The 20,008-nt window shown below is 43.2% G+C and overlaps 1 protein-coding gene across 2 annotated transcripts; it reads left to right on the top strand.

Annotated features, from left to right (window-relative positions):
- Positions 1-410: 410 nt before the first annotated feature.
- LOC140508341 (uncharacterized) lies at positions 411-19,640 on the top strand. 2 transcript variants are annotated; one of them, XM_072616184.1, is made up of 6 exons: positions 411-503; positions 801-907; positions 2,760-2,924; positions 6,974-7,100; positions 8,006-8,101; positions 14,516-19,640. In XM_072616184.1, exons 1-6 carry the CDS (start codon positions 422-424, stop codon positions 16,102-16,104), a joined length of 2,166 nt encoding a protein of 721 aa, XP_072472285.1. In that variant the 5' UTR covers positions 411-421; the 3' UTR covers positions 16,105-19,640. The 2 variants fall into 2 exon arrangements, with proteins under 2 accessions (XP_072472285.1, XP_072472284.1); XM_072616183.1 differs by lacking the exon at positions 411-503 and having other exon boundaries at positions 623-907.
- The last annotated feature ends 368 nt before the right edge of the window (positions 19,641-20,008 follow it).

Genomic DNA, 20,008 nt, shown 5'->3' with positions numbered 1-20,008 from the left:
TCCAGGCAGCCTGCCCTGGTACCCTGGTCTTTGTGGGGGTCTCACCCCCTCCCCCTCCCAGCCCTAATCAGGCCCATGAGGAAAGAACTGAGGCCCGGCCTTCCACCGGTCAGCTGCTGGCCTCTGCCTCAGTTTCCTTCTCTGTAAGAATGGGATGATGGCACAGCAGCACCTCTGAGGGTCCTTTGGAGGAGAAATGGGGCAAGAAGCACTTATTAAGCGCCTAGTGTGTGCCCGGCACCGGAGGGGCCCTGCCCTCCAGGGGCTTACACTCTAAATATGGACCGCGCAGCACCGGAAACAGAAGGGGGGCAGAATGCCTGACCAGGGCCTAGAGAAAGACATCGCCCCTCCCCCATCCCGCCCCTATCTTGGCCCCTCCTCCCGTGGCAGAACCCCAGGGCATGCTGGGAATCCCCGAATGCGCAGGCCCTGCATCTCCCGGAGTTCCCGTTTGTGGGGTCGGTTGCGGGTTCGGCTGTTTGTTTTGGGGCCGCCGCAGGGTGAGTACGCAGAGGGAGGGAGGCGCGGAGGGAATGCGTGCGCAGGCGCGGTCCCAGCTCCCGCCGTGGAGAGGTGCGGGAGGAAGGGGAGGTTGAGGGAAAGGAGTGCGCAGGCGCGGTCCGGGCTTCCTGCAATGTGGGGAGGGGCGGGGGACGGGGAGGGCCGAGAAAGAGTGCGCAGGCGCGGCCCCTCCTCCAGCCCTATAGGGAGGTGCGGAGGGAGGGAGTGCGCAGGCGCGGCCCCAGCTCCCAGCGCCGCAGGGGAGCCTCTCCTCCTCTTCCTTCCTCCCCGGGTAGCTGGAAGACCCGCGCGGACCCGTCTTGGGTTGGTGAGCGTGGGAGCAGCCGGACAAGCCTGGGCTCGGCTTATAGTGAGACTGCGTGTGCGAGAGAGCTGCCTGGGAGTAAGTGCGGGATGGCACGTGCGTGGGGGCGTGGGCTCCGGTGGGGGAGGGGCCGGGGCATCTGTGTGTGACTGGGGGGCCTTGGGGGGAGGGGCGAGGATGCCGTGGGGCCCCTTCCTTGGAGCAGCTGCTTCCTCGGGGGACCCCAAGGGGGCAGGGGGAGGGGCGGGGCTGGTGATTGGGATGACCCCCCTTCCAGCCCCTCCTCCAACCCCCCCAGACCCAGCTTTCTTTATTGTAAGAGGAGGGGAGCAGCCCCGCCCCCTCCCCCCCCCCCCCCGCAGGTGGCATCCTGGGGTGTCCAGGAGCCCTTTAAGTCCTGCTGCAGTCTGAAGACCTTGGGCCAGGGGCCTCAACCTTGTCCCGTGTGACCCTGAGGATGGAGAGGCCAGTGGGGGAGGGGTCCCCAGAGCCCCCCCTTCAGCCTGGGAGCAGGAGGGAGGGCTCAGGATGACGTCATCAGGACCCCTTTCCTGAGGCCCCTGGGGGAGGGGCTTTGACCTGGTAGAGAAATACTGTGACTTTTCCATTGCTGCCAGCTTCCAGAGGGAGTGATGCTGACCTCAGTCTGAGCATTTATTAAGCGCTTACTGTGCCAGGCACTGTGCTAGGAACTAGGGATGCTATCCCAGCAAAAAGAAATACACTCCCCTCACTTTTTTTTTTTGAGTTGTTCTTCAGTCCTGCCCATCTCTCTGTGACCCCATCTGGAGTTTTCTTGACAAAGATCTTGGAGTGGTTTACCATTTCCTATTCCAGCTTATTTTACAGATGAGGAAATGGAGGCAAAGTGAGGTGCCCAGGGTCACACAGCCAGGAAGGATCTGAGGCCAGACTTGAACTCCAGGCTGGCACTTTATCCACTGTGTCACCTCACTGCCTGCTCTGTCCTCAGGGAACATCCCTTCTAAAGTGGGGGAGGGAAAGAGAACACCTGGAAGGACAAGTGAGAAAGGGAAGGCAAGGAAGAGCATGGAGGGGAGTGAGGAGGAAGGAAGGGAAATCCCTGGGGTGACCGACTTGGAGGAATAACCCAAGTGGGATTCAAGTCTTGGGTAGAATTTGGAAGCCTGGGTTGAGTCTAGGACAGAAGGACAATAGCAATGATATTGCAGATAATGGCAGGCAGAGTTTGGGGAAGAGAGGCAGGAAGGGTTCTGAGGTCTTGGCCTGAGGCCATTGGAGGAAAAGGGGGCTTAAAGGCAGAGCAGGGTAGGGTGGGGCTCTTAGAACTGGGAGTACCCACCCAGAGCACCCTTGGAGCCTTAGCTTCCTTTCCTTTGAGTGGGGATTACTCTGCCTTCTCTTGGAGCTGAGATCTCTGCCTTCTGGAAGCCAGCTCTGCATGTACAGATACCAGGTAGATCTTAGCCAGAAGATCTCCCTGCCCCCAGCCCCTGCTGGCTGTCCTTTGCATTGGGCCTCAATTTCTTTGTTCAACCTCTTGGTAAGAGCCCTGTAGGTATTGCAGAAACAGACCTCCCTCACAGCTACTTGGTCACATCTCAAAGGTCCTGGGCTGCTGTCCCCACCTTTACCTTTGGATGGCCATTAAGTGGCTTTCTTATCCCAACCATGGAGTCACTGAGGCTCTGACTGGTCTCTTCCACTCTGGGATCCAAAGCCCTTTCTCCCTTTTGGATTTCTGTAAGAGGATGGGGGAGGGAAGGAGTGCATAAGAGAAGGAGTTAGAAGATGGAAAAAGGGCATGGTTGCAGATGTGTTGTGCAGATCTGTCCTAGCCTGATCCTACCTGCTGCCTCCTTTTTTTCTATTGGTGTCTATCCCCTGAAGGCAAGGCCAGGGGCTTGGTCATTCCTCTGAGTCCTCACTCCTCTGTAAATCCATGTAGGCCAAACTCCTGCCTAGGAAGAGAAAGGAAAGACATCTCCCTCTCTGGGATCCTTGTCCTTCCTCAGCCCAGCCTGCAGAGGATCAAGGCCTGGCCCAAACTGGGAGCCTGGAGGCAGAGGACATGGCCCCTGGAGGCAGAGGGACCCAGAGCCCTCAAGTCCAGGTGAGTACAGCCCATCCCCAGACCTGAACAGAATCGGCCAACATGGAGGATTGCCTTTGAGGCTGGCCATCTTTTTACGTATGTTTCTTTACAAGAGTTGATGTAAAATTGAATACAGTAATAACCACACTGCCCTCCTCTCTTCTCTGTTTTGAAGTCTGTTAGTGGCACTAACCACCCCCACCCCCACAATTGCTGCCCTCTGTGTGTATTTTTTAGGTTCCCCCTCGTTACAGATGATTGACAAGGGTGATCGTGTCACTTATTAGTCCTTATTTGTAGGTAAGCTTCATGGCTTTGCTATCTTTTTTTCCTCCCTAACCCCCTCCCCCTACACACAAGTCCTTCCCCTTGCTCTGTTTCTTGTGGCCAAGCCCTTCCCTATAGCAACTGAAGGTCAAGCAACTTCACTGAGTCTTGTCTGGACAGACCTGGAGCAGAGGCCTGAAGGCTTCCCCAGCTCTTGTCTTTGACTGTTCACAGCAAAAATTATCCTCCTGGTCCTGGGCACCGACTCTGCCTCGGCTCACACAAGTCTCCCCAGGAATCTCTGAATCCCTCTATTTACCATTTTTTAGGTCAAGTCAAATAAGCATCAGAAAGTGGCTCCTCTGTGCCTGGTCCTGTTTTAGGTCCTGAGAATTGGCCTGTACTACAAGTCAAGCAAGGCTTGATTTTCTGGACACAAGAAAGTGGCAGCCATGATGAACACAGACCTTAGCTGTGTGTTATGTTTACAGTTATTTCTTCTCAGAAAGCTGGGTGTTCAGCCTTTACTAGCACACCGCTGCCTGGCTCCCACCTACTTTAGGGGAACTGACCTTATATTGGTGTGCACTAGGGATCCTAACAGACCCTCTTCCTCCCTAGTGTGAAGGCATCAGGAAAGCTGCCAATCTCTTGTGGTCTGGACAAGAGGAAATGAGAGGTAAATGGAAAAAGTGGAGAGAAGGGGACTGGCAGCCCACTAGTGGAAACAAAAGGGGGAAGGGGCAGATGGCAGGGATGGGAAGAGAGAGTGGCTCTAGGCCCCCAGCCCAGAGTCAACTTTGGAGAATGATTCAGAATGAAAAGTGAGGAAGAGGTCTGGTAATATGGCCCAGTCAGTCATCCAGTGTATCTGATGGGACTCCTCTGTACCAGGCACTGGACCAGTTGTGAGGGGCAAAGCTACAGATAATGGAATAACCTCTGCTTCCATTGTAATAGAGGAGTACCCCTAACAATAGAGGGAATACCTTCAGGAGAAAGAGGAAGAAAGCCAGTTTGTAAGGGATTGTTAAGGAGTGAATGCCAAAGGGCAGTAGAGAGTTCAGACAGATTTTTCAGGGAGTTTGGCCAAGAAAAGGAAGTGAGATTAGATGATGGCTCAAGGGTTTCGGGGAGGTTTTCTTAAGAATGGGGGGATGGGTACATTTGAAGTCAGTAGGAAGGGGACCAGCTGATAGAGAAAGGGCAAAAATTTGAGACAAGAGGAGGGGAGGTAGGGATGATTGAGAGTGCAGACTGTTGGAGAAGACAGCAAGGGTTGGGGGACATCAGATGCCTTTGTAGATGGTCGCCCGTTCTGAAGACCAGGCTCCCATTTTCTTACAAAATGGAGGAAAGAAGCCAATGTAAGGTCACTTGGAGAGATTCTGAAAAGGAGAGAATACAAGCTGTTATACTCAGTAAACACTTACTAAGTGCCTACTGTTTGCTGTGCATTGTACTTAGTAGGGGTCATGCAAAAAGAGGCAAACGGCAGCGTCTGCCCTCAAGGGGCTCACAGTCTAAGGGGGAGACAACAAGCACCAACATGTGCAGACAAGCTATAGACATAGGATATATTTATATAGGGATATAGACAACGGGGTATAATTAATAGAAAGAAGGCACCAGAGTGAAGAGGATTTGAGAAAGGCTTCCTGTAGAAGGTGAGAGTTTAGCTGAGACTTGAAGAACCCCAAGAGGTGAGAAATGGGGAGATTTCTGAGCTGGACTCTCTCCTTAAATGGAGGTTTGTGCTTCTCAGCACCACTCTGTAATCAGAGAATACAGAGGATAGTAATGAGATTTCGTACCAAGGCTGATGACGTGTCATAAGAAGATCCCAGTGAGTGGAGAAGACTGATGGAACAGTCCCAAGGTTGTGGAGCTGGGTGAGAAATATCTGTCCTTAAATGAAAGTTTGGAGTTCATGACCTCACCCCATTGTGGTGAAGGATGGATGTGGGAGAATGGAGGAGGAAAGAGCATTGCTTCTGTTGGGAGTGAGTTAGAGATTCAGTTAGAGATTAATTATCAGTCAGTAAAAGGATGGTCTTCCTATAGTGATTGCTCACACAATGAGTCAATACAATTCAATGAAGGATTGTAACCTCAAGAGAGAACCCAGTGAAAAGTAATGTTTTGTAAGTTCTTGGCAATCTCAGAAAGTGTGAAAAGACTCATAAATCATTGTTCAGAAGCTCAATAATAGAAATAAAGAAACATAAACCTGAAATCTAGATTACAAATAGAATAGAAATCAGTGTTTTAAATAAAAAATCAAAATGATGATAAAGTACAAGATTTTTATCCACATGAAAGACAATTGCTTCAAAACAGAACCTCCAAAAAAGACAGTCGTATCATTCTCCTAGAAATGGAAGAGCATCAGATACTAGGTGCATTGACCAAACGTGTAGGAGGTGGGAAAAACTATCTAACCCCTCCCACATTTCAAAATATTTGTAGATGTGGCCTCTCGTGTGTTATTTAAAAGTCGGCCTCTTGATTCATGATCCCCAATGTTCTGGAGTTCTAGGGTGCCTGGGGCGACTCCCGGGCCTTCGCCTTCTACTTACCTATCCCCGGTCCTCAGACATCTCTGGCCCTCCTCCTGGTTCGGGGGAGGGAATTCCCTCTCCCTGTTGGGGAAGGGGAATAAACAGGCAGAGCACCCGAAAGGAGTTGCAGCCAGCAAGCTTTATTCCGTTTCTCTCTTTCCAGCGCTCATGGTCATCCCCTTTTATTATCCCCTGTCTCCTCCCCCGTACCTCCCATGGGCGGGCGAGCTCCTCCCAAGTGCCTCCCCGTGGGTGGAGCCAGCCTGTTACCAGGGCCATCCCAGTACCTCGTGGCTTGCTAGACCAGCTAGCCTGCCACGTAAGCAGGTTCGGACCCTCAGGTGTCTCACGGTCCTCACGGGGGACCCCGGTCCAGAGCTGTCCCCCAACACTAGGGGTATGTTTAGATAGTTTATTTTTCATAAATATACTGTCAGTGTCTTATAAATTAGTTTAATTAACCTAGTTAATAAGATATTACATTTTTAATAAGTGAACAAACTCTCCTTATAGTTACTCTTCCCATATAAATAATAAAAATGAATGAATATATTCCCTTCATAAGTGAAATCATGAAGCAGAGACATAAGATATTTTTGGCTATGACACATCACACCCAGTGTCATCCTAAGTTGTCAATATAACTAGATAATTCTTCACTTGAGTGGAACCAGTCCCAGTATCACTCAGTTCAGTCCAGATTGTGAATAATATCTCTCAAGGATCTTCTTTATGCTTTTGTCTAGATAAGACTTTATTTCAGCCCTTTAAGAAATTAAGTAGATAGTTCCTTTTCATTTGCTCTCCAAGTGATAACTGGTAATGTTTTTTTTCCCCAGAATACATAGTACTTGCCAGCTTCTCACAAACCCTTCATAGAATTTTCTTAATGTGTCCCTTATAACACGTCTGATGAGGAGAAATTTCACATCACCTTCTCTCATCCTCCACCGACTCTCGTACCTCATTGATAGAGCACATACCTTCTCCCTGACTCCATAGGGAGAAGCATTTCATAGTAAGACATTTTTCCAACTTTTATTAATCCAACATGATTCTCACTTCAAATAGAAAATGCTTTTCTAACCATTCCATTGGGCTCTTAATGACTATGGTTTCAGGAGTTGGCTCTGACTCTCATAAAGGTGATAGGAGTTCCCTCCTGTAAGTTGATGAGGGCTGGACTAGATGAATTCTGGAGTCTCTCAGCTTCAAATTTTGTCACTTTTGATGGTTTAGGAGTTGGTGGCATTCCAGGATGTGGCTGTGGACTTCACCCAGGAGGAGTGGGTCCTTTTGGACCATTCTCAGAAAGAGCTGTACAAGGAAGTCATGCTGGAGAATATCCAGAACCTGCTGTCCCTGGGTAAGGAGCATTTCCTCTGGAAACTGAATCTGCCATCAATGGAATGTCTTCATTCCCTTCCTAGTGTGCAGGGTTTCAGCATTTATCACTTATTCAAAAGACCAAAGTGCTGGTCATTCCACAGGGTCTTCCTGGTTTTCCTATCAAAGATCTTTGAATCACATTGGAAACTGGGACTTTCCTATGTTGCTCCTGAAATTGTCTCTTTCCTATTTTTGGCAGCTTGAGGTCAAGACTCTACCCAGTGTTACAGAATCACAGATTTGGAGCTAATCTCAGAGGTTATCTTCTAATTGGGTATGAATTTTGTCTCTGAAAATAGCTCATGCAGCCTTTCCTTAACACTGGGTGATGAAGGGAAGTCTCTGCTGTTCAAGGCAACCCCTTTCTCTTTGGGATGGATCAAGACTTTAGAAATCTTCTTGTTAACAGGCATCAGTGTGTAGCTCCTTGCTTCTAATCCTGCCTGGTTATTATCATATGATCCTCACAACAACCCTGTGAGGTTGGTACTATTATTATCTCATTTCATAGTTGAAGTCACATAATCTTCCAGGGGCACATAGCTACTATGTGACTGAGGCTGGTTTGGATTCTTCTTTTTGATTCCAGGTTCAGACCTCTTACCACTATAGTAAGAGCTGCCTCTAATTTCTAGATAATGGAAGGTATGGAATGTGTTTGTCCTTCTGAGAAAGAGGTGAATAAAGGTAGAATTTTCTAATTCTCAGTTGGCTGCATGATATCTGCCCCCTCCCAAGATCCCAGTGATAAATATGGTGAGTACCATCCTTGAGGTGTGCTTAACCATCTTGCGGTCCTTGCTTGCACTTCTCATTTCTCTAAATAGGACTAAATTGTCTATTTCTCTCTATCCTTGTCTCTTACTTATTCTATATTCCCAGGACTTCCAGTCCTTAGAGAAGATGTGATCTCCCCTTTTCATCAAGAGGAAGCACCAGGGACGCTAGAGCCAAAAGGCCCAAGGAACTCCTGGCCAGGTGAGTGAGATGAAAGCAGGTGTATGAGGACTGTTATCACAAGAGGTACCATTGTGTTGTAGTGAAGGGAATGCTAGACTTGGGGGCAGGCCAATTTGATTTGGAATTTGTTTTTAGACACATTTTGCAGTGGGATCCTGGGCAAGTAACTGAACCTCTGAGCCCGTTTCCTCTTCTATAATAAAATAGAAGGGGTCAGACTCCTTGGCCTTTCAATTCCCTTCCAGTGATAAATCTGTGGTCCTCTAAGAAGTCATTGTTTGGCACTTTGGGGCATAGAACTCTCCTGAAAGCATCTAAGATGGGCAGAGGGTATCCAAACCAATATGAACTCTTTCCTAGGCTTTATTCAAGTGATTGAGTAGTAAGCACCTACTGTGTGTCAGACCCTGTGCCTCATGAGTACCAGGGATACAGATAAAGGGAAGGGATAAGCCATGCTTTCGAGGACTTCCCAGTCTAATGGCAAGACAAAGTGCAAACAACTATGTATAGACCCACTACATCCAGGATAAACTGGAGCTAATCAAGAGAGGTAAAACACTAAGGCTAAGGAGGACTGCAGAAGATGTATTGTAGAATGAAGGGTTTTAGGTTGGACTTCAGGGAAGCCAGAGCAAGCATGAGGGGCAGCTAGAGAAAACTTGGAGTTGAGAGATGGAGTATCCTGGTCAAGGAACAAAGAGTCCTGAACCATTGGTTATTGCACATGTGGAGGAGGAAGGTGAAAGCAGACTAGGGATGAGGGAGGGGGCAGATGATCGAGGGCTTTGACAGCCAAGCAGAAGATTCTGTAATTGTTCCTGGGGATAGGGAGCCAAAGGGAGTAGGAGTAGGCAGGGACATGATCAGAAGTGCCTTTTAGGAAGATGAATTTGACACCAGGGTGGTGGATTGAATGCATGGGGGAAAGAACTGATGCAGTGAAACCAGGCAAAAGACTTTGAATAATGTATCAGGTGTGAGGTGATTGGTAACCGAACCGAGAAAGTGGCAATGTTGGGAGATAAGAGGATGTATAGGAGAGATGTTACAAAGGCAGAATCCACATGACTTTCCTCCATGTTGAATATAGGTGGATGAAGATGATTGGATGACACATAGGTTATACCCTTGGATGATTGGAGGATCATGTTCTGTATAGCAGTAAGAAAGTAAGAAGATGGGAGGGTTTGAGGAAGTGTGACGAGTATAATTTTGGACCTTGTGGGAGGGAAACCAGGAGAAAATTTTGCCACCAAAGCCTAGAGTAGAAAAGGGAGTGCCAAAGGCTGGAGACGTCAAGAGGGATGAACACTGAGAAAAAAAAACACATTAAATTTAGCAATTAGGAGATTATTAGTAACTTTTCAGAGCGCAGTTTCAGTTGAGCAGTGATATTGAAACCTGGAGTGCAGAACATTTTGAGGAAAGGAAGATGGAAGGAGTTTGAAACACTAATTGTAGATGGGCCTCTCTAGGTATTTAGCCATGAAAGGAAAAAGGGATGTAGGTCAGTATCTAATGTCAGTGGATGAACCATGTGAGAATTTTTTTCAGGATCAAGGAGACATTGTTTTATTTATGAAAGTAGGGATGAACCAGTAAAAAGAGAAATGGAAACAGTTGGGATGGTACAGAAGGGAGTGTGCTGGCTGGAAGATGGGATAGACTGGGATTATTTATTCTTGTAATGAGGTTGCCTTGGTAACCATAATGACCATCTCTTCATGGGAGACCAGGGCAATTGAGGAAAAAGAAAACCTCTGATTTAGGTGAGGTGGGGAGTTAGGAGAGCTTTTGCTGAATTTCCTGTTTTTAAAACAATGAGGCCAAGTGTTCATCTGAAAGTATTGGGGGAAGTAAACCAAATGAGAGAATAGGGGAAGAATGAAAAATTCTAGAAAAGCTGCCGCTGATAGAAGGAAAGGGAGACAGGGAGGTGTCAAAGCACAGTGAGGGTCCAGCTAAGATCATGGAACCTGAATTTGGAGCAGATACAGACAGCCTAGTTTCACAATTTTCTCTGTCTTCATGCAGCCCCATGTAGGTATCAGTGGAGGCCACTGCCTTACTGGAAGTAGTAATCTAAGGCTGAGGTTTGCACAGGTTATCTACCCAAGGTTTCTATCCTGTTCTCTGTGGCCTAGTCTTTCTATTTTCAGAAAATAAATAGCCTGATATGGAGGTAACCACTCTAAGGTTAGGCAGTTTAGAGGTGGTGACTCCCAAACATCTCACAGAACCAGACCCTCTGGGACCTTAGAAGCTTTTGTGATCTCCAGCATTTGGTCTGGTCAGGACCCTTAGGGCTTAGTACCAGACAAAGGTAACTCCTTGTAGGTGATAAGGGATAAGAAAGAGGGCTGAAGCCAACACTTGGATTTGAAGATTAGGAAGAAGACCAGTATCCAGAGAATGAGGTAGTGTTTGTGGTCTGGTATCAGCCCTGGGCCCAGTCAGTCTGTCAGCATTAACTGATGAAGGCCTACTAGGTTCTAGGCCTTACATAGCCCTGGGGTACAAAGGAAGGTAAAGGATAGTCAAAATGTGAAGATGGTTTGAGAAGAAGCTACAGATCATGAGCCTCACTCTTAGTTGAGTCAGAAGGGACTGTTTTGCAATGGAAATGCATCAAGTTCAGGAAGGAAATCAGTGAATAGAAGGAGAGAAGAATAGCAATTTAAAAAGGAGAGTGGAGCTACTGGGGAAACAGTCAAAGTTCCTGTAATAATGATCCTTCCCAACATTTGTATAGGGCCTACTAAGTGCCAAGTGTTTTACAAATATTGGAACTTCACAAAAACCATGGAAAGTAGGTGCTGTTTTTATCCTCCTTTTATAGGTAAGGAAACTGAAACAAGTAGAAGTATTGTGATTTGTGTGTTGTAAGACAGGTAGAAATTGTGAGTCTGAATTTGAACTCAGGTCTTCCTGACTCCAGGCATGGTGTTCTTTCCATTGTGCCACCTGGCCACCTCATGGTAGAAAATAACTTTGTGCCATAGAAGAAGCTTCACATAGGGGACATAAATGGACAAGAAATTTTTAAGATCATGTCCTGGCCAGAGGGAGGGCCAAAGGAGGGTAGCAGCAGAGTACATTAGAAAGAACACCACACCATCCTATGTAAAAGAAACATCCTTGACAAATAGATTCAGAAAGCATGACATTCTGTAATACTTTTTGGAAATATTTCTCCAGCTCGCTCCACTGGATGCCCTTTGACCCAATGATAACCACTAGACTAGGGATAGGGAACCTATAGCCTCAAAGCCACACTTGAGGACCTAGAGGGTCACGTGTCCTCAGGGTCACAGGTTCCCCACCTCTGGGCTAGACCAATAAATAAAGAGATCATGGAAAGAACACAAGACCCATTTACACAACACAGAATGATAGGTGCTTTTTTTAGTATTATTTTTATTCTTACAAATATCTGGGAACAAGAAGGTGCCCCTGTATTGGGGCAGAACTTAAAAAAAAATGATGGTCTAAAAATATAAAGGAAGATTATGGAGCCAAAAGAAGTGATGAAAGTCAGTGTCAGAGAAACCTGTAATGAGTTATCTCAACTGATGTAGAGAGAAGTGAGCAGAACAAGAAGAGTTTGTACTGAAGCAACACTCTACAGTGTCATGGACAAGCAGGACTCCAGAGCACTAGTTCCCAAACCTTCTTAACGCTGGTTTCAAGAACAAAAAGAGCTTGTTGTGAAGCTCCCTTCCCCCACCCCAGTCATTTATTCTACACATCATAACATTTTTAATGTATACATCGAGTTTCCTCTAAGATTGGATGACTTTTACCCCACAGAGATCCAAATTATTATGTTCATTTCTCTGTGCAGTTATAAAATGTAACATTTTATTCTACTTTAAATTAGGAAAATTTACTCTGGGGCTTTCTGTAACAGTTTTTTTAAGTGCAGTAAGACCTCATGCTTACTGTTAACTGCAAGACTTCCCTTGAGATTTACCTTACAAATGCTGTTGAATAGGAAGAGCATTTTGGATCAAATACGTTACAACTTGGAAAATGTCGAACATAACATAACACATGAACTTAACTTCACCGTTGGAATAAAAGTTTGCAGCATTTGGTTCAGTCAGTGACAAACCTGGTATTTGGTTTGGTTTCTATATCAAGTTGCTTTAATAATGACTACAGCTATAAGTACCATTTCTGTTTGCTTGCTGTGTGCCTATTACTGGGCTGAGTGCTTTATAGCAATAATATCATTTAATTTTCACAACAGTGCTAGGAGATAGATATTGTAATTATCTCCATCTTACAATGGAGGAATTTTACATTTACATAGTCAGAGGTGAAGTGAATTCCCAGGGACATAATGTTGGTAAGTTTCTGAGGTGGGATTTTAACTTGGCTCTTACAGTCTGTTAGGCCCATCTCTCCATCCACTGTGCTAACAGATGTACAAGGATAAATTGTACATAAATTTTTTGCATAAATTGCATTATGCAAATTCAGCTCCTTAGGGGCAGCAGGACCCAAGGGCAGATGTACTAGGGGTTCTCTGCCCTAAGCAATGAAATTGCTCTGGCTTTGGGGGCCCACTCATCGGAAGCAACTCTAGCCAAGAGACCACAAAGCTGTGGAGGTGGCAGGCTGGGAGGGGAAGGTCTGTGGAACAGTCTACTTACCTTAAGAATTAGCTGTGTTTTTATTTGTACCCATACCATAGTGAAAATGTTTCCTCACACATGGATAAAAGAAAATGGTGGGAGAATTTTATAAGGTTTCTTGTTGAGAGATGTAATTGTTTTTAGCCTTTAGACCAGTCAAAAAAAATGGTTAGCTTTTATATCAAAGATTGATATTTCTATTGGCTAATGGCAAAGAGTGTATTAAATGGTAAGTATACATTCCACTGCAGGTATTGCTTTGTTGTTTAATAAACCATTTTTATATGTCAAACAACCTTTGTAAGGAAAGAACTCTTCAGACCCAACTTATTGCTTTCTACCACTGGCACACTGACCACACTCTCACAGAAACTCTATGGAAAGACTGACCTGGGTTGCCAACCAGTTCCTTTGAAAGTTTCCTTGATAGAAGAACAGCATCGTGAGAGAAGTAGCCTTAACACTGAGATGAGAGGCAGTGGAAGCAATGCTTTTGTAGGCTGTGTGTGATAGTACATGATGGTAGAAGGTGACTTGTAATGTGTATGCCTAGTGATCATGTTTTTCAAAAACCCTCCCATCTATATTGGAAGAATGTAAACATTTGTAACCTCTTGATGTGGTGATTACAGCACTGATTAGTTAAGATTACAAGGTAACGTTGGACTGAGGCTGCTGTTCTGTTGCAGTGTAAAGAAAGCAGTTGAGGATATGTGCATGCCTGTGATCATCCACTGGGAATTGATTTGCACTTGTATGTCAAACTTTTATGGAAATGAAGACACAATTTGAGGGCAGGATGAGAAACCAAAACAATTATCTTGCACTTAGCAGTGGTCTGAGTTTGATGGAATCAGTGTATGAACATCAAAGTCATTTTCTACCTCATCACGATGATTTAGAATCACGGCACAGAGAAACCTATTATGCCTCAAACATGAACATACATCTTGTCCCAAGGGAAAAAGATATTGGTAACAAAACTGAGCAGTTCTTTTCTGCCAAAAGTGCCATTAAAGAATTTTTGCCCAAAACCCTTTGGGTATCATCATGAGTCTCCAAAGGTTGGATAAACCACTAAATGGGCCTTAGTGCTAGAGGACCAATAATGAATCATGCTGTTCACTTCCTTACTAACAGAAAGGTAATGGATTCACAATACTGTATGAAACATACATGATAATTTATATTTTTAGCATAGCTCCATATCTGAATGGAAAAGTGGGATGTAACACTGAAAATTATTACATAATAGTTAAGAAGAGTATACCTGTTTCTCAACAGCATATGAAGTTTACCAAGTATGACCATGTGATAATGAATCTAATCTGGTCAGTACAGAATAGCAGTGAGATTACCTGAGACTGACAAAAATTATAAGTATAAACAACAGGCCTTTGAAGAAAAGATAGAAAGCTCACGAGGTACTGTGGAAAGATCATAATCAGTCACAAGGTTTGAATTTTAGTCTGTCTTACGCAGACATGGCCAGATTACTTAGTCATTATTAGCTCTTCGTCTGAACTGAGAAGAGGAATGAGAATGGTGGGCCTGCCTATGTCACAGGTTTGTTGTGATAATGCAATATTATTGTATGTAAACCTCTTTCTAAAATAAACCATCTGGGGATGTGACCAAAAGGTGTTTCCAAACATTGATTCTGCCTGTTACGTTTGAAAACGTTTCTTTTGAAATGGGGAAACAGAATATAGATCAGTTTATTTTCTGCCACCACAAGAAAGAATATACATTTATGTCTGTCTTTCATTTATGTGATTGTTTTCCTCAGATCCAGAGACCAAGTTTGAAGTGAATGAGACAACTACAAAGCTGAGAATTTTTATGGAAGAATGTGGCAAGCAAAGATTCATAAGTGATGGCCCATGTGACTTCAATTTAAGAGAAATCCACAACTCTAATATGAAAGTGGATAAAAATCCAAACAGTCACTGTGAAGTTGATGAAATTGGAAAGAAAGTCAGACGGTCTTCAGTCCTAAATCACTGTAAGAAAATAACCTCAGAGAATGACTGTCTTCAGGATAGTGAATATAGCAAATGTTTTCCTGAACAAGTAGAGCCCCAGGAAAAGCCTTCTGAAATGCAAATATATCAAGATAATCAACAGGAAATGGCCACTACCTGGAGTTCAGATATCATTAGACATCAGAAAAATACTGGAGAAATGCTTTATGTAAGCAATAAAGGTGGAAAGGTCTTCAAGCAAAACTATAACCTTATGATTCATCAGAAACCTCACATTATAAAGGAGCCTGATGACTACAGTGAATGTGAAACAGCCTTATCCCATCACTCATCTCTTCCTTGTCATGCTCAATTTCGTACTGGAATGAAAATATATACATGTAATCAGTGTGGGAAGACCTTTACTTGCAACTCAGATCTTATTAAACATCAGAAGATTCATACTGGAGAGAAGTTTTATGAGTGTAATGAATGTGGGAAGAGTTTCTGCTACAAATCACTCTTTATTCGCCATCAGAGAATCCACACTGGAGAGAAACCTTTTGAATGTAATCAATGTGGGAAGACTTTCAGATACAGCTCCCATCTTGGTAGGCATCAGAGAATCCACACTAGAGAGAAACTTTATGAATGTGATCAGTGTAGAAAGGTTTTCACAAAGACCTCCAGTCTTGCTATACACCAAAGAATCCACACTGGAGAGAAATTTTATGAATGTGAACAATGTGGAAAGGCTTTCACAAAGAGCTATCTTGCCATACATCAGCGAATTCACACTGGAGAGAAACCTTTTGAATGTGATCAATGTGGAAAGGCTTTTATACAGAGGTCCCATTTTGCTACACATCAGAAAATCCACTCTGGAGAGAAAGTTTATGAATGTAATCAATGTGGAAAGACTTTCAGAAAAAGCTCCAGTCTTGCTGCACATCAGAGAATCCACACTGGAGAGAGATTTTTTGAATGTGACCAGTGTGGAAAGGTTTTCACAAAGAGCTGTGGTCTTGCCAGACACCAAAGAATCCACACTGGAGAGAAATTTTATGAATGTGAACAGTGTGGAAAGGCTTTCACAAAGAGCTATCTTGCCATACATCAGCGAATCCACACTGGAGAGAAACCTTTTGAATGTAATCAATGTGGAAAGGCTTTTACACAGAGGTCCCATTTTGCTACACATCAGAGAATCCACACTGGAGAGAACCCTTTTGAATGTAATCATTGTGGAAAGACTTTCAGGTACAGCTCCAATCTTGGTAGGCATCAGCGAATCCACGCTGGAGAGAAACCTTTTGATTGTAGTCAGTGTGGAAAGGCTTTTACACAGAGGGCCAATTTTGTTACACATCAGAGAATGCACACTGTAGAGAAACCTAATGAGTGGCATACGTGACAGCTTTTAGTTACCACTCTTAGCTTATTTAACTTAGAATTTACAGTGGAGAGAAATCTTAAGAAAATAATCGTTGTACTGAAGTCTTCACTTATTTCTCACCAGAAAATTAATATCATAGAAATATCACAAATGAAAAATATTCAAATGAAGTTCAGAATTTTTCACTATTAGAAAATTAATTCTCATGAGCAGTTTCATAAGGACTCAGTGTGGAAGGTTTTTAGCTAGAAGTCATCTCTTTATATCAGAGGATTCAGTGGAGAGAAGCCTTAACAATGTACAATATGTCCTTGGGAGGAGGGTTGTCTGTAGGCAACAGTATTCATATTGGAATGAAGACATATAAAAGCAATGGTTGTGTTAAGGGCTTTCACTAGAACTCGTAGTTGACTTTCCGTTGAATAAATCATCCTAGAAATAAAACTTAATGGATCTTTTTAACAAGAGAAGGTCTCTAGCTGTAGCACAGACTTCATTATACCTCTCAACAAGAGATCTCATTAAATATTTCAGATTTCACATGGTGCCCAAAACACTATAATGAATTTTTCTCTGAAATCCTGATGTTATTCTCAAAATTCGTGGCATTTATATGATATAATTTCTTCACCCATTTCCCATTTAATTGGTACTTACATTGTTTCCTGGCCACAAAAAACCCTCATAAAAATTTTGGTAACTATTGGGTATCTATTTCTCTAATGCTTTAAGTAACTAGGTGGCTCAGTAGATGAAATGCTGTGGTTGGATCCACAAGACCTGAAATACAGTTGCAGTCTCTGGCACAAACTAGCTATGTGGATGTCCCTGGGCAAGTTATGTAACCTGTTCCTGAGTTTTTTCCATCGGTAGAATGCAGCCAAGAAGAGCACCTACCTCCCAGGTTTGAAATGAGAATTAAATGTGACTGTCAAATATTTTGCAGTATTAAATTACTACAGAAATACTCATTTTTTTGTGATGATCATTCCTTGGATCATAAAGCTCAGAGTAAAGTCAGAAAACTAAAACTTGGAAAATTTACTCATTTTTCTTTAAATTCAAATTGATATTCAGAACAAAGAAGAAGGCACTAATTTTAATGGATAGGGCACTGGATTTACAATCAGGGAAAACAGGTCACATCCTGACTTAGGTGCTACTTAACTGTATAATTCTGGGCAAGGCACAACCCTTTTTGTGTCTGACTTTACTCATCCCTAACATCAAATTGTTGGATTCAGTGGCTTCTCTGGTTCCATTCCATTCTCATCAAAAGTACATTCATATGTCTCTCCTAGTTCTTTCAATATTCTAGGCAGCAGGGTGTAGCAGGACCAAATCTGAAACTGTACCAGAAAATGGTACATCTAAACTATTTTATTCTACTTAAAAATAAGAATCTGGGGAAACTGATCAGATGTGTAACCTACAAAAGGAAATGGGTATAGTAACCTTGTCTTTAATCAATCCAACCCTTAGGGCAACTAGGTGGTGCAGTGGATAGAGCACCAGTGCAGGAGTCAGGAGGACCCAAGTTCAAACTCAGACACTTGATACTCACTAGCTGTGTGACCTTGGGCAAGTCACTTAACCTCAACTGCCTTGTCCTGGGTCATCTCCAGTCATCCTGATGAATATCTGATCACTGGATTCAGATGACTCTGGAGGAGATGTGAGGCTGGTGACCTGCACAGCCCTCCCTCTCTCAAAACAAAGTCAAGTGTAAGTCATGTCATTATTTCTCTGACGGCATGGTCTTCAGCAACGAAGGACGAATACACAATCAATCCAAAGACCTCAACTATAGGGCCAATACTTACTAACCATCACAAAATGCTGGGAACACTGGAAATTAGTCTGGCAGAATAAGGACCAGTCTGTCAAGCAATATTAGGTCCCAATGAATACCTGACTTAGACATAAAACATCGTTTCAAAAACATGAGAGCAACCATGAAGAGATACTGTTCTGGATAATGGAAGAGTTCATCTCCATGGAATAGAGAGGAACGCAGAAAATAAAATGGGCAATTTTCATCTCATTAAAAACATCTAAAATTTAAAGAAGGCAGTTAACTGAGAAACATTCGTAGTAGGTTTCCCTCACAAAGACCTCTTGTGTAAGAAAGGAAGAACAGATACTGGTTATATACAAGAACTTAAAGGATGCAGTAAACATATGGTCATAAGCTATGTGCAGGCAGTTTTGAAAAAATTGAAAATCACTTGTGAAAAACTTCTATAATTTCTAATGCAAGTCACAAATAATTAGATTTTTAGATTGATAAAGGTGATAAAGAGAATCATAGGGAATTTGTTTTTGATTCTGTATTATGAGTTTTGTGTGTTTTTACCTGAGGGCAGATTAGTGGGGGAGAAAATATAATTAAAACCAACTTAAGTAAGAATGCTCCAAATCAATAATTAGATGAATGTCAGTAAATGAATTTTCAGGCTCTACGTCACCCCTATGCATTTGACAAAGACAGGGAAAAAAATATGAAGAGCTGAAAGCTATGGGAAAATAATCACAATTATTTTGTGTTAGTTAAGCTGTGAAGTTCGCTCTGCACCCACACCCATAAAATCACAATATTAGGTATACTCTCATACCACTAGAGGGTATGTTTCCTTAAAGGAAAAGGAACCAAGTATACAGAAATGTTGATAGCGGCTCCTTTTTTTTGTCAAAGAATTGTAAAGTAAGAGGTGGTGTCCCATAATAGGGCAACAGCTGATCAAATTTTGGTGTATGAATGTCATAGAGTAATAATATGGCACGAAACAGGCAATTTCAGTGAAAACCAGGAAGATTAGTATGGACTACTGTAGACTACAGGGAGTAATTGATAACAATTGTGTTTTATCCTTTGTTCTTGAAGAGAACCATGACATCAAGATGATATGACTTGCAGTTGATTTTGATTTGAGTGAGGGGCGTATGTTCTAAAACTTATAGCTTAACTGATAACAGTAAGAACATTATGAAGGACAACAGCTTGGCAAAGTGTCACACCTGTTGTCATAATCAACCACTGTGCCCGGAAATGATCAGGATCTCTGCAACTTGGCTCCTCGAATGATCAGGATCTCTGCAACTTGGCTCCTATCCAAGAGGTAATGGATACAAGACATAAAATAAAAAGTATAGTTAGGGAAATGGACAGTATGACGATCTCTTCTCCTTGACTGCTTTCACTTCAAATATTTTGTTGCTTTTTTTCAGTGTGGAGTAGGAAAGGATAGCAGTGGGAGGTGGACTAGGAATAGGATTTCCCTCCTGTCACCCTCCCCAAACCCAAAGCATAATGAAATTGATGTATTGTAATAATACATGCAATAGAACGTAAGCAATGAAAACCATTTTAAAAGTGCCATCTTGAATTTTTTTATTATCCCAAAAGAAAGTCAAACTATACATGTTAAAACTTGTTTCTTGTGCAGTCCTCTTTTTCTGTTTTATGGTGTATATGAAATGTTCATTTTATTTCACATTTGTGAATTTTGAAATAAACACTGATTGTTTTCTTTTTGTCATTTTCACCAGTTAAAGCAGTTCCCCTTTGAATTATTTTAATTTTCCATTTTATTTCATTTTCTGTGCCTTTTCCTTGAAAGGATCTGCCCCTATTTCTCTTCTTTATCTTTTGTTTTTGGCTGCTCTTATTTTTGGATTGATGACACACTGAGTTGTTCCTTCTTTATTCTCTGTATTCCTTGTGGCATTAGTAATTTTGAAGCATTTATTTTGGCTTTCCTCTTTTAAAGAGATTCTGCTCTTGCCTTCAAGATATTTTCCTTGGCCCCCTCCCTCCCTTTTCTGTTATTCTTCATTTTCAGAAATACAAATGCTTGCAGGTGATAGGATACCATACCATTGTAGGCATTTTTCTATGCCCTGATTATTCAGCTTGTTATTG

The sequence above is a fragment of the Notamacropus eugenii genome, chromosome 5 (assembly GCF_028372415.1).
Source record: "Notamacropus eugenii isolate mMacEug1 chromosome 5, mMacEug1.pri_v2, whole genome shotgun sequence".
Lineage (NCBI taxonomy): Eukaryota > Metazoa > Chordata > Mammalia > Diprotodontia > Macropodidae > Notamacropus > Notamacropus eugenii.
Note: the sequence above shows the minus strand (reverse complement) of the source record. Positions and strands in the feature narration are given on the sequence as shown.

What these genes read in the sequence shown, in the direction of transcription:
- LOC140508341 (XM_072616183.1), top strand. Translation starts at nt 638, where the DNA reads ATGTGGGGAGGGGCGGGGGACGGGGAGGGCCGAGAAAGAGTGCGCAGG. An exon ending in TGCGAGAGAGCTGCCTGGGA is followed by an intron (nt 908 to 2,759) that starts GTAAGTGCGGGA and finishes AAATCCATGTAG; the next exon opens with GCCAAACTCCTGCCTAGGAA. An exon ending in CCCAGAGCCCTCAAGTCCAG is followed by an intron (nt 2,925 to 6,973) that starts GTGAGTACAGCC and finishes TTGATGGTTTAG; the next exon opens with GAGTTGGTGGCATTCCAGGA.